Source organism: Boeremia exigua (assembly GCF_020726555.1).
Source record: "Boeremia exigua strain MPI-SDFR-AT-0100 chromosome Unknown C7974scaffold_12, whole genome shotgun sequence".
NCBI classification, from domain to species: Eukaryota; Fungi; Ascomycota; class Dothideomycetes; order Pleosporales; family Didymellaceae; genus Boeremia; species Boeremia exigua.
The window spans coordinates 433,935-446,424 of record NW_025763529.1 but is presented as its reverse complement, the minus strand read 5'-3'; the positions used below and the strand labels follow the sequence as shown (position 1 = coordinate 446,424).

Genomic DNA, 12,490 nt, shown 5'->3' with positions numbered 1-12,490 from the left:
GTCTCGCAATGATGAATAAAAGTTCATGGTCAACCTAGCTCATCGCTCCTGGCCAATCACGGGCCTCTCTGTACGGAGGGCCGGCCTTGCCGATCCATTACAGCACTGGGGAAAACGTCAGTTCCAGCAACCACTTTGCACCCAACATTATCCTTAAACATTCATACTTCTCGCATAGAGCCCTTTCCAGCAATTTAATCGAACCCCAGGACCTTCCAAGCACTGCTATTCGCTCAGCTACATGCGCCACATTTTGTCCGAAGTGGATCCACGCACCGTAAACCGTATCAATTAGCGGCACCTAAATCAGGGGAGCAATGGCGACGAGAAGGACGCACAACAAAACGAGGCTGGGTTGTCACCAATGCAAAAGGAGACGCATAAAGGTCGGTACTCCAACCACTCCCACCACATCTACACGTTGGCAGGTATGGACCAATGATGACCCCAGTCACACCCCAAGCTCATTTCTATGTGACCCAATGCCCATCTTTATTTGTAGACGAAAGCGCGCAATGTATTGTTGCAGAAGGTGAGCGTGTAACAATCGTAGCAAGATTGCACTTGAAGGGTACAACATTGCCTAATTTTTCCAATCTCCAAAAGATTTTACTTCATGCTTGACATCAACCCAAGGGCCACAATGCCTCATTGGTGACTCATCCTTCCGCAAGTTTCAAATGCTGACCATCATCAGTGTGATGGCAAACATCCAACCTGTGCGAACTGCGAAAAGAAAGGCGAATCATGTAGCTTCCTTCAGCTAGCCCCTTCATCACGACTCACCGGTCCCATGTCATCCCGAGGACCAGCATCTTCGATATCGCCGCCCCCCGAGACGTCTTATATACAAGCACTTTCACCTCCAGTTCCCAGTTCCAGTAGTTGTAACACTGCCGAGTCAGCGAGGAACTCACCGCACATATCTCCGCCAACTGAGCATCTACCGGCTTGTTACTCAACGGCGCTACAGCATGATATCCCTGTATCAGAACAAGAAGGTAGATCTCCATGGTCGAGTCCCAGGCCTCCAACGCCCACCCATCCTTTAGAGCTACAGATCTTGGAAAGCTCGATCCCGCCATACCTGCGCCTGAACGACGTCTGGAAAGGCATCAGGGAGCCACTGCCTCCGTCACTCCAAGATGTCCTTTTTCACTATGAATACACAACAAGTCTTACGCTGGCCACTGATGATCCTGCTAAGGCAGCATGGCAGTCATCCATACCTGAAATGGCGCACGCGCATGACTTTCTGGTAAATTGCGTGCTTTCGGTGGCCTCGCTTCATCTTGGACGACTCCATGAAGATCGAACCCAAAAGACAAGAATGAATGCTGTGGCAGCATCAAGGATGAATAAAGCCCTGGCGACCTATCGCACTCAGCTCGAAAACATTACAGCCTCGAACGCAACAGCACTCTTTGCTAGCTCTATGTTCACAGCAGTCTATTTGTTCCGTATGTCGGCCATAGACATTGAAGCATTGCGCGAGACTATACCTTACGGCACAGTCATACCTCCTCCCGGTGTTGTTGACAAGATGATGGCATGCATCCTGCGTACAGTCTGGGGTCTCCGCGGTCCACTTACTGTGCTCATGAACGGATGGAATCACGTAATCAACGGAGCAATGCATTCTGTAGCCGCGCGTAAATGGTGGCCAAGTAAACTTACTCCAGCTACTGCTCGTGCAGAAGAGGAGGATCAGCGGCTACAGAAGATTGATAAGCTGTGGATGGACACTGACAAAGCTCGAGAGCCGCATACTCATCATCTGAACGAAGCGCTTGCCTACCTGCGCGAGTGCTATGCGTTAGTATCACAGCTCACTCTTCCTGGAGTATTTCCTCCAATGACTGCGGTTCCTTATGCAGTTGATGACACCACTACCGGTGTGCTTACAGACCGTGGCGCTATCTTTGTTTGGTCAACACGGATCTCGCGCGAGTTCATTCATCTCCTCGAGACTAAAGACCGAGACGCCCTGGTCATCCTCGCACATTACGCCGTGCTGCCCGGCCGAGTACGTAACGTCTGGTGGCTTGAGGGCTTAGGTGGCGACTTTGTCACTGCCATTGCCATGGCGATTGGTATTGAAAATTGGCATTTGATCGAGTGGCCGGCCCACGTCGTTGGGGTCGATTTGTGGAATGCCTTTGGCGTCAGGCAGGATAGACTGGTGGGCAAGCCTGATGAGCTGCACATGGATGTCATTTGAACCTTCGCCGCTTCTGATCCTACCTTTCTTACGGGTGTTCTCGCACACGAACCGTTTGCGAGACCCAGGTAATCATGTGGCACCCGAGGCTCAGGCTGTATCCATCGACCGGTACTTCGCCCCATGCAACAAAGCAGGTGCATACACGGGACGCATTCCAGTAGCTGCACCATCTCCAGGCCATACAACCTGGTTGATGACGACAGTGGAGTTTGATGGGTATGAGTTATTGTAGATGACGGCGTGCTCAGAAACGCGGGCACGTCCGACTCAGCGGTATATGTGTTTCACTCCGTCGAAGATACTTACTGAGCAGCACAGATTTACCTTCACATCGAGAAAAATCGGATTCTCATACAATGAGCCTCAAATTTTTCGCAGATGCTACAAGACACTTCAAATCGACCAGAAAATGGCTTGCAGCACTGGGGTCCGGTGCTGATAAGAATTCCAGAAAGATACAGATATAATCAAGGTTGAACACTTTTTTTTGAATTCCACAACACGACTTTGAGTAGCACGAGGCATGATTGTTACCACGAGTGATGATGGCTAAAACGTTCATACCTTTCGAACTTCCATACCGTTTTCGTGACAAGATTGATAATATGATTGTGTGATGAGCTTAATCCAGGACCAAGGAGGTTACGTGCTGAGATCGCCGCCAACTCCGGTCTCGGCCGAGACTCCCGTTTTCCAAGGCTGAGTCGCTTCCAGAGACCAGCCTTGCATTCCCATCATCACTTCCCCCAGAACCAAACATGGCCTCATCACTACTAAATGAGTTCTCGAATAAAGTACCTGCAGCTCCTACACGGAAGCTTCAGTACGCAGATGTACGGCGCAGCCCTTGATACCAGATCACCTTTAGCTGAGTCATCCAACTCAGGTCGCTGTGACAGCAACAGCCAAGGACTTCGCAGGCATCTATCGCGGAAAACAATACCACGAACCCGACTTTGATGCAGTTCTGGACCGCGCAGCGGAAGTGGGCGTAGATCGTGTACTACTGACGGGCATGTACCTGTCAGACGTGGGCACAAATGCTGCAATCGCCAGGAAAAGAAGAGAGCAGTGCAGAATCACAATCGGTGTGCATCCATACCATGCCGCTGAGGCTGAAGAGGGCGGCGATCAGTACTACCAGGACCTTGCACAGGTGATCAACACCACCCTAAAAGAAGAGCCTGGGCTGCTTGGCGCGTTCGGAGAACTAGGCCTGGATTACGACCATCTGACTGCTGCATCGAAAGAAATTCAGATCCGCGTTTTTAAGAGGCAGCTCGACATGATCGTGGCTGAGAGCTGGAAGCTGCCATTATTTTTGCATTGTCGGGCAGCTTTCGAAGACTTCGTCGCCATCCTGACGCCCTATCTTGGTCGCCTGCCTTTGGTATCCGGGCTTGTCCACTCTTTCGTTGGTACGGCTTCGCAGATGCAGACGCTCGTTGATCTTGGTCTTCAGGTGAGTGTCAATGGGTTCAGCTTCCGCGATCGGGACAGCGTGGAGATGGTCCGCGCCATTCCACTTGAGAAACTGCAGATCGAGACTGATGCACCATGGGGTGAAATCCAAGCCACAAGCGAGGTTGCTAAAGCGTACCTCAAAAATGCGTCAAAACTTCCATACGTTTCGAAGAAGAAAGACAAGTTCGTCATGGGCGAGATGGTCAAGGAGCGGAATGAGAGCTGTAAGATGGAGAGTGTGGCGCTGATCGTCGCCGGGCTAAGGGGCGCAAGTGTTGAGGAAGTAGCGGAAGCAGCGTACAAGAACAGCCAACAGATGTTCTGGAGTGATGCTGAGTAGCACAGAAGACCAACAGAGTAACACTAGAAGCTACGTAGTCTTCTAGCCAAATGATGAAGGCGTATACAGACCGGTCACTACATTAGGCTCTCTCCAACATACCAGCAGAACGGGTCTTGTTCACCGCGCATTGTTGCGATGTCTTTCCAAAAAGCGTGAGATTGTGATAAGGATGTGGTTCAAATATCTACCTACCTAGCTACCATTCAATCTTCGAATTGCATTGACAAGCTCAGGTACGTCAGCAACAGATCTGTCAGCCACGTCCCCACCCATCATGTTGATTCACGCGTGCAATACAGGTATCTGACCGGATTCAAGGAAAGGAGAAGCAGGGATTTCGTCCCGCGGTGACTGGGCAGGTGTGCGGCTCATAGAGGACCCAGTGCAATCACCGCACATCTCGCTGCAGACGATACAAGACACAGATTTTCTCATAAGCCACTCTTAGATTTCGAGCACTTTTAGGTCTCGTGTCAGAATAGGTACAATGGCGCTAGTCTGCTTACTTAATCAACGAACAAGGGTCGCGGGTTCGTCCTGCACCACGTAAGCACCTCTGCCTGGTGCAGGTGGCCTGAATTCTGCTTGTGTCTACGACAACGCATCTCGTGCTGTATATATTGTTTCCACTGACACCGACTCACATTAACTTCAGCCTCGCCCGTCCATCGACGCGCGCTTCATTCGTCACCTCCACAATGACGATTACCGAGGTTGCTCTTCTGCACCTGTTGCAAGATGTTGCGATTGATGACACAAGTCTCCGCTCGAAGCTTGCGCAAGCAAAGGCGATTATGCAGGATTACACTGGTCGAACATTTTACTACCTCCAGCAAGTCGAAGACCCCACTTATGTATACATCGTCGGAGAATGGCAGTCTCTGGATCAGCACATGAATCTATTCATACCAAGTGAAGACAACCAGGCACTTCTCAAAAGCTTAGAGGGTCTACTGAGTGTGGAGTGGTTGCTGCACATCGACGTGCCGCATGCAGACCTACCACTGGCAGCAGGTGCAATCCAGCAGAACGCCCCAATCTACGCAATTGTCAGACATTATGTCAAGGAGGACGAGAGGGTACAGTTTCAGCGGACATTCGATGCAGAGAAGCACTACCTGCAGGATTTCGTTGCAGAAGGCAACATTGGTGGAGGCTGGCGTATCGACAAGGAGGGTAATAAGGACGAGTGGGTGCTGTTCACGCCGTGGAAAAGCGTTGAGCAACACCATGCATTCGCAGAGACATATAGTTTCGAGAAGTACGGCAGGATTCGAGAGCACATTGAAGGTGCGGAGATCAAGCACGCTCGCATCTTGGACATTTAGCTTGCTAAATCTTGTAACGTTCTCGTCGAGTCAGCTGATTGGGGTAGTAGATCCAGTTTGATATCCATGCACCATCTCCTTGCCCATTGTAACCGGACAGGTAGGTACAGCTATAGGACTACACGCCCCACAGACACACTTTTCCCGTCCCTTCTTTTAGCAGCGGCAATTGTATATCGTAGACTCAAAAGTGGGATGTTGCTGATAAGCCACGAAGATAACGGGAATAGCCTGAGATCCGCGCAACCCCTCACGTGTATGCGCGTGGATCCGCATACTTGTAAGTGAGTGTCTGAATCTGTGACTTTTCAAATACTTGTTTCAACTACGTACCGTCATCCGCAGTGCACTCTTGATTGTGTTTCAAGAAGCAATGGTTCGGCTCTTAGACTTCGTTCACTATGCCCAGGACACACCCATTGGCCTGGGGACGATTCTATTTGCCCTTGCATCAATCATATTTGTGACTTACAAGGTGCGTACTATTGAGCATTGCAGCTCTCAGCTAACGCCCAAATATCAGTTATTGACCCGCACCGATATACCCTACATTCGCGGCATACCCGAGATACCTGGTGCACTTCCCGTTACTGGTCATCTGACCCAACTGGGAGAGGACCATGCCACAGTCTGTGAAAAATGGTGGCGCCGATACGGCCATTCAGTCTTCCAGATTCGCCTAGGCAATACTCGTGCGGTTGTCGTCAATTCGTTTGAGGACTGCAAAAACATACTTATCAAGAACTCACAAGGACTGATCGATCGTCCGAAGTTGTACACTTTCCACGGACTAATCTCCTCGACACAGGGATTTACGATTGGCAGCTCACCGTGGGACGAGAGCTGCCGAAGCAAGAGGAAGGCAGCCTCTACTACGTTGAGCAAGGCTATGATGAAGAACTACTATGAAATGTTCGACTTGGAGTCGTACTGCATCGTGCGTGACTTACACCGCGACACAAAGAACGGGGCTTTGGAGGCAAGCTTTCGACCATATATCCAGCGTTATGCGCTCAACACCACCCTGACGCTATGCTACGGTATCAGAATGGACGAGATGTACGATGAGCTACTGCGTGAAATCCTCCATGTTGGCTCGGCAATCTCTCTGCTTCGTTCGGCGTCTGAGAACTACCAAGATTACATTCCTATCCTCCGGTACCTGCCCAATAACGAGAAGAACGCTCGCTCAAAAGATCTTCGCGAGAGGAGGGACAAGTATTTGAATGAACTACTCGATAAAGTGCGCGCTATGATCAAGAACGGGACAGAGAAGCCTTGTATCAGCGCTGCAATTTTGAAAGACGAAGAGACGCGCCTCACTGGTGTAGAAGTGAGCTCGATCTGCCTATCTCTGGTCTCTGGTGGATTTGAGACAATTCCGGGAACCCTAGTATCCTGCATTGGCTCGCTGTGCACGCCTGAAGGCATCAAATACCAAGATCGTGCGTATCGGGAGATTCTGAAAAGCTACCCTGACGTCAAGGCTGCGTGGGCTGGGGAGTTTGAAAAAGAAGCCGTGCCGTACTTGAACGCTATCGTCAAAGAGGCTGGCCGATACTACACTGTGAGCAACATGAGTCTGCCTAGGAAGACAATGAGCGATGTTCGCTGGGGCGAAGCAGTGATACCAAAGAATACTATGGTACTGATCAATGCTCAGGCGGGCAACCATGGTACGCTCATGTTCAATCAAAACGCTCTTACCAGACTGACAGATATAGACACTGACCACTGGGGTTCTGACGCTAGTACCTTCAATCCCGAACGCTGGCTCGATGAGCCCGTCTCACCCTCTGCCATGTACACTGAGAAACCCACATCCAGTACCCCCGCACCTCTCTTTCGGCGCTGGATCCCGGTCATGTCCTGGTGCAATAATTGCCAGCAAACTCATCGGTTCAGCACTTTTTCGCCTGCTGAGTCTGTACAGGATCGAGGCCAGCGTGACAGATCGTCCGAACACTGACTATGTTGACTACAATCTGATCAAGAGTGCCCTCGTTGCGATACCAAGAGATTTCAAGATCAAGTTGACCCCGAGGGACGGGACCGGGGATTTGGTGAGGGAGGTGCTGTGCGCGAGTGAGCAGAGAACGAAGGACTTCTACAAGGAGTGAAGTCCCGGAAAGGACGAGAAAAAGATTTCCTCCTGATATAAAGGCTGGTCGACCACTGATACGCCCGCGGACATCTGCAGTAAGCACAGTGCATGTGACTGATGAGTATGCAGTCTCGTTCCTAGCCACGGTATGCCGTCAGCTTGTTATCTTGGAGTCATATGTACTAGCTTGAGACATCATTTTTCGAGCAATGTCATTGTAGTTAAATCCTACTCAGCATGGCACATGATTGGCGGTTGATTGCTGAAGCTACTTTCCCCACATCGTAGGGCGCATAAGCCGCCCTTTACATTGTGTGATTCCGCAACACCATTGATCTTGACAAGCGTACTGCAATGCGCAAGTCCATAAATGACAGTAGTTTGACAAAATATACCGTGTATGTAATACTCGAAAAAGCAAGTGAAGCCCCTGTATTTAGCTGAACAATATGATCCTCCTGAGAGAAGGCGTTGATCACTTCTTAGTGTAATGATTATTCTTGTCATTTAAGTTTCTTACTCTGGGTCACTTTGGAGACTGATTGTCTTCAGTGCAGATATATTCCGCTCTTCGGTGTCTCCACGGATGCACCGGATATGGTCGGCCTTAACACATGTGTATCTACTCCACCTGCTATCTAATAGCGCGGCAATTACTCAAGACTTCACACTAACCAGACATGAAGGGCGAGTCTGCAGAGATAGTCAACCACCGATATAAAGACACAGATTCAGTCCCAACATATCCAATACTACAAGCCACATTCTGCATTTCACAGTTCACACTCAACACTCCAAACTCAACTTCCAGACACTACACCGACCCCTAAACACTCTCACATCATGTCCAACCACCCAGTCATCTACCCTATCAACCAGACCGTCCTCGCCACCATCGCCTCCGCCCGCGACCCAACCAAACCAGTCTACATGCTGAACCTCTGGCGGTTCCGTCCCAACGCAGTCTATTCCCCCGCCTACGCACACCTCTCGTCGGACCCTTGCACTGGCCGCGAAGCAACAGAGCGGTACCGCGCAGCCATAGCCCCGATACTGCCGCCCGGCGCGGCGGTCCATTTTCAGGGGAACGTGGAGGGGTGGGTTGCAGGTCCTGACAGTGCGGGCTGGGATCTGGTGGTGATAGTGAGGTACGAGACATTACAGGGATTTAGGGATATGGTGGAGGCGAAGAAGTACAGGGAGGAGGTGGAACCGCATCGATTGGCGGGTCTGGAGGAGTGGCGGCTTGTTGCGATGGATGGGGTTGGTGGAGTTGGCTTCTGAGATTGTGGAGGAAGGCAAGTGGTGAATTTGTAGGGAATGTGTGGGTGGTTGAACCACAGTGCGGACTATGATTCAACAACGGTGATGGGCCTTAGTTAAAAATTGATTTACTGCAAGGCACGTCCGACCAGCTACTGCTAACTGTGAGAAGGATTGATGAAACCGAGGTCTCGTTTCCCAATGGAGTGTATGCGCTTGAAAGGAGTAATTCAGTTGTAGTTCTGCGGCTTATTGGCTGCGGTTATGGTAGTTTGGATCCTACAAGAGTGCCAGTTGGCTGATCGGACGTGCTTGGATGTAGTAGTATTGTTCGTTACTTCGTACTAGCTATCTATCGTGAAGGCACTCTCAATATGCGCCCGCTCTCGCCTCGTACTTTTGCCCGTCGACAACACCGACCTTCACGCCACCCCATATCTGTCCATCTACGTCGAGCGATAGACCACTGAGCTTTGTCGCACCAACATCAAGACCCCACAGGGACACAGCAAGGTAGTTGGTGCCGTGGTAGTCAATAATGCCTTCGGGAACAGGGAAGCTTGTCTGGGGTCCTACATTGCTGACATATTTGCCATACTGCCAGCCGTTGACGTAAAGCTGCACCCTGTATGCCGGAGCGCTCGAGCCGGGACTAGTGGTGTTGCTGCTTGTGCCGTTTGCAAAGGTAAAGCTCAACGGAATATCCCAGCCCGTTGGCAGGTTCAAGTCGAATTCAGTGGCGAAGAAACCAATGCCAGGAGCAGCAATTCCATCAGTGACGGGACCCTTGCTGGCCTTCCAGCCGGCGTCAGCGGACAAAGCACCAGGCTGGTGAAGACCGTGGCGTTCGGCAAACAGACCACCCTCGTTAAGTGGACCGCGCGAGATATCAACATAGTCCTCACCACCCAGGTTACCAGTGAGCTTCCAAGAGACGTCGGACTGACTGTGGCCTGCGAGTACGTAATTCAGAATACCACGGGGGTTCTTGCCGGTTTCCGTGCCGATAGTCCAGGTCTGGTCGAGACCTTGGTTGTCAATGACGACGGTGATCGTGTATTCCTTTCCGGCGGTCAAGTTGGGCAGAGTGACGGTGGAGTTGCCGTTCGTGGCAGCATCATAGCCGCGCCACGATCCAAGGAACTGGTCGCCAAGCCAGATGGACGAACCAAAGGCAGATCCACCTTGAGTCCAGGCATAGAAGGTGGTCTCGTTGCCAGAGGCCTTGAATGTGCCGCGGTAGAGCAAGGTACCGGTGTGGAAGCCATAGTCTGAGCTGTAAAGTGAGACTGGGGTGGTCAGAGGCCGCAGGGAGTTGTAAGTCTTTTTCAGGTCGGCGACCTTCCACTTGCTGTCGTCATAGTCGGCCTGAAGTTCAGGCAATGTATCGATGTACTTCCACTCGAGTTCGTTGAGTTTGGGGATGTTGATTTCTGCCTTTGGTAGCTCGATGGTACCGCTGAGGGTCCCTGCCTTCGACGCTTCAACACTGACCTCCTCGCCGTTGAAGGTGACTTTCGTGACCGAAGAAGGTGCACCAATGACCTCGATGGGTGTTGTAGCGTTGAGATCTCCAATGACAGCCAGTGTATCGCCGTTGACCTTGGCCGTGCGAGTCAGGTAGCCTGCCTTGAGAATGATTGCGTCCGAAGAGTCGTGGGGTGCTTGGTCGATGGACCAATAGTTGTATGCTTCATTGCGGCTGAGCATGTAAACATAGACGAAGTTGCCCTCGACGCCAACCTTTGCAACCTTCCTGCCTCCATCGACATTGAAGTTCAAGACAGTGTAACCCCGTGTGGTAATACTCTTGACGTCGCCCTCGATTATCTCAAGGCCAGTCACAGCGAGAGCCAGCTCGTGAGTCTCTCCAGGGCCACCATACACGACGAGCACAGTCTTGTCGTCATATTTGTGCCAGGTGAAGATCTCTGCGGTAGAGTAGACTAGATTCGAGCCACTGACATCGTAATCGCTGACATGAATCTTGGAGTCGCGTCCGTTGAGTGAGAGCGAAGTACCGTTGATCTGAGGGACAGTGATGTTACCGAAAGCAGCGCTAGATATCTTAAGCTTGTAGGTCGCTGAGTCGAGAGTATTGTACTTCGTGTGACGGACGAAGTAGAAGCTGGTGGTATTGCTAGTGGCAGGGGTGACGGTCACCGCCTGTGAGTTCGTCCATGCTGTGGTGGAGGCGTTACCTCGAGCTGCTGTCAAGTATGCGGGGCTGACCTTGAAGAAGTTGGCTTGTAGCTTCTGTTCAGAATACTTCTCGCGGTCTACGCGGCGATCTTCCCGAATCTGTGCGGCATAATCATACGACGTATAGCCTCCAGGATGTCCGAGGTTTCCCCAGTTGGTTCCGCCCCAGGTCATGTACAGATTCAGGACGGTGACGCCAAAGCTGTACAGATTTTTGTAGAAAACTCGTTCGAACTCAGCGTTTACAAGAACACCGCATTTGTCAAAGCCCGGTCCTCCCCAAGGATCGAAACTGCCGGCCTGGAACTCAAGAATACTGTATGGCGTGTTTGGGCTCTGCTGCAAGTGCACTTGGTGCCAGTTTGCCGGAAGTGCTTTATCAGGCCAAACAGACGGATTGGCACAGTCAAAGCCTAATGGGTACCCGTCATGGCCGTAAATATCTACGACTGCTGGATATCCAGGTGCGGTTGATATTGGTGCGTTGTAGCCCTTCGGCGAGGCGTCGTTGGAGATCAAGGGAACAACAACACCAGCATCTCGGAGCTGATCCATGACATACTGAAAGTACTCAGGATCCGGGAAAGGCTTAATAGCTGAAGTGGCTTGTGTGTACTCGTTCTCAGGTTGTACGAGAATGATTGGGCCGCCGTTGGTGATTTGCGCTGAAGCAATCTTGGCGCCGACATTCTTCATGTAATTGTCTGTTGCCGCAAGAAAATCAGGAGCCCTCGTTCTCAGAGTGCCATTTACTCGCTGAATCCAGCCTGGAAATCCTCCTCCGCTGCTTTCAGCGTTGATGTATGGGCCCGGACGAGCGATCAGGTATATGCCAGCCTCGAGTGCTGCATCGAAAAAAGGCTGTAGGTCGAAAACGCCCTCCTCACGATATTGCCCAGGCTTGCCTTCGAGCAGAGCCCAGTCGACATAGAAGGAGACACAATTGTAGCCGAGTGCCTTGATCTTCTGGAAGAGGTCGATGTATAAACTCGGCACTGGGAGACTGCGCGCAGTTAGTGTGAGTCGCTCTACATCAGTTAAACGCCCATGCAGGCTGTCACTGAGCTCCGTTTGCCATCAAACATTTGTTTGCAAACATTTGTTCGTTGCCAACTGAGAGGTTGGGGTGGGCCATTCTTGGGTGCTTACCGGTATGGGTGAACTTCTCCCGAATAGATAAATGTCCGTTTTCCATTAACGAAGATCGAATCCTTGTCCCAGGTAACAATGTCTTGTAGAACCTCTCTTTTGTACGGAGTGATCCATTGATCGGGTTGAAAAGCAACAGCTCTCGCCGCAGACTCAACTGCAAGACAGGAAAGCGCAAGCGCACTACCCAGCTTCAATATGCCCTTCATTGCGACTAACAAACAGACTATATTACAGTTATGCCATGAGCCGGGGAATCTTTGCATTTGTACACCTGGGAGTCGGCACCTTCACCGAGCCATTGGCCAATGAAAATACCCCCGTGCCTGACAATAAATACACGCCCACTATAGCAGTCCAATATCATCCGATCTCCGGAGTTGCGTCCATTTTCACCATGTCGAATCTGCACG

At 51.1% G+C, this 12,490-nt stretch overlaps 6 protein-coding genes across 6 annotated transcripts; 5 read left to right on the top strand and 1 right to left on the bottom strand.

The window, feature by feature from the left end:
* Positions 1-317: 317 nt before the first annotated feature.
* On the top strand, positions 318-2,221 carry C7974DRAFT_320266 (uncharacterized protein; the record flags this gene model as incomplete). Its single annotated transcript, XM_046138747.1, has 2 exons — positions 318-386; positions 698-2,221. The coding sequence occupies 2 exons, from the start codon at positions 318-320 to the stop codon at positions 2,219-2,221; spliced, it is 1,593 nt and encodes a 530-aa protein (XP_045992593.1).
* Positions 2,222-2,908: 687 nt separating this feature from the next.
* On the top strand, positions 2,909-4,221 carry C7974DRAFT_343762 (TatD family hydrolase). The gene is made up of 2 exons (XM_046139320.1): positions 2,909-3,057; positions 3,111-4,221. The coding sequence occupies exons 1-2, from the start codon at positions 2,983-2,985 to the stop codon at positions 4,026-4,028; spliced, it is 993 nt and encodes a 330-aa protein (XP_045992592.1). The 5' UTR covers positions 2,909-2,982; the 3' UTR covers positions 4,029-4,221.
* A 34-nt stretch (positions 4,222-4,255) lies between these two features.
* C7974DRAFT_402976 (uncharacterized protein) lies at positions 4,256-5,646 on the top strand. The gene has a single exon (XM_046142780.1). The coding sequence runs from the start codon at positions 4,730-4,732 to the stop codon at positions 5,357-5,359; it is 630 nt and encodes a 209-aa protein (XP_045992591.1). The 5' UTR covers positions 4,256-4,729; the 3' UTR covers positions 5,360-5,646.
* On the top strand, positions 5,630-7,847 carry C7974DRAFT_402975 (cytochrome P450). The gene is made up of 3 exons (XM_046142779.1): positions 5,630-5,834; positions 5,883-7,035; positions 7,187-7,847. The coding sequence occupies exons 1-3, from the start codon at positions 5,733-5,735 to the stop codon at positions 7,477-7,479; spliced, it is 1,548 nt and encodes a 515-aa protein (XP_045992590.1). The 5' UTR covers positions 5,630-5,732; the 3' UTR covers positions 7,480-7,847.
* On the top strand, positions 7,823-9,034 carry C7974DRAFT_402974 (uncharacterized protein). The gene is made up of 3 exons (XM_046142778.1): positions 7,823-7,861; positions 8,016-8,081; positions 8,150-9,034. The coding sequence occupies exon 3, from the start codon at positions 8,307-8,309 to the stop codon at positions 8,745-8,747; it is 441 nt and encodes a 146-aa protein (XP_045992589.1). The 5' UTR covers positions 7,823-7,861; positions 8,016-8,081; positions 8,150-8,306; the 3' UTR covers positions 8,748-9,034.
* A 6-nt stretch (positions 9,035-9,040) lies between these two features.
* Positions 9,041-12,457, bottom strand: C7974DRAFT_56562 (glycoside hydrolase superfamily). The gene is made up of 2 exons (XM_046146870.1): positions 12,078-12,457; positions 9,041-11,931 (listed from the first exon to the last, which is right to left on the bottom strand). The coding sequence occupies exons 1-2, from the start codon at positions 12,341-12,343 to the stop codon at positions 9,096-9,098; spliced, it is 3,102 nt and encodes a 1,033-aa protein (XP_045992588.1). The 5' UTR covers positions 12,344-12,457; the 3' UTR covers positions 9,041-9,095.
* Between the last annotated feature and the right edge of the window lie 33 nt (positions 12,458-12,490).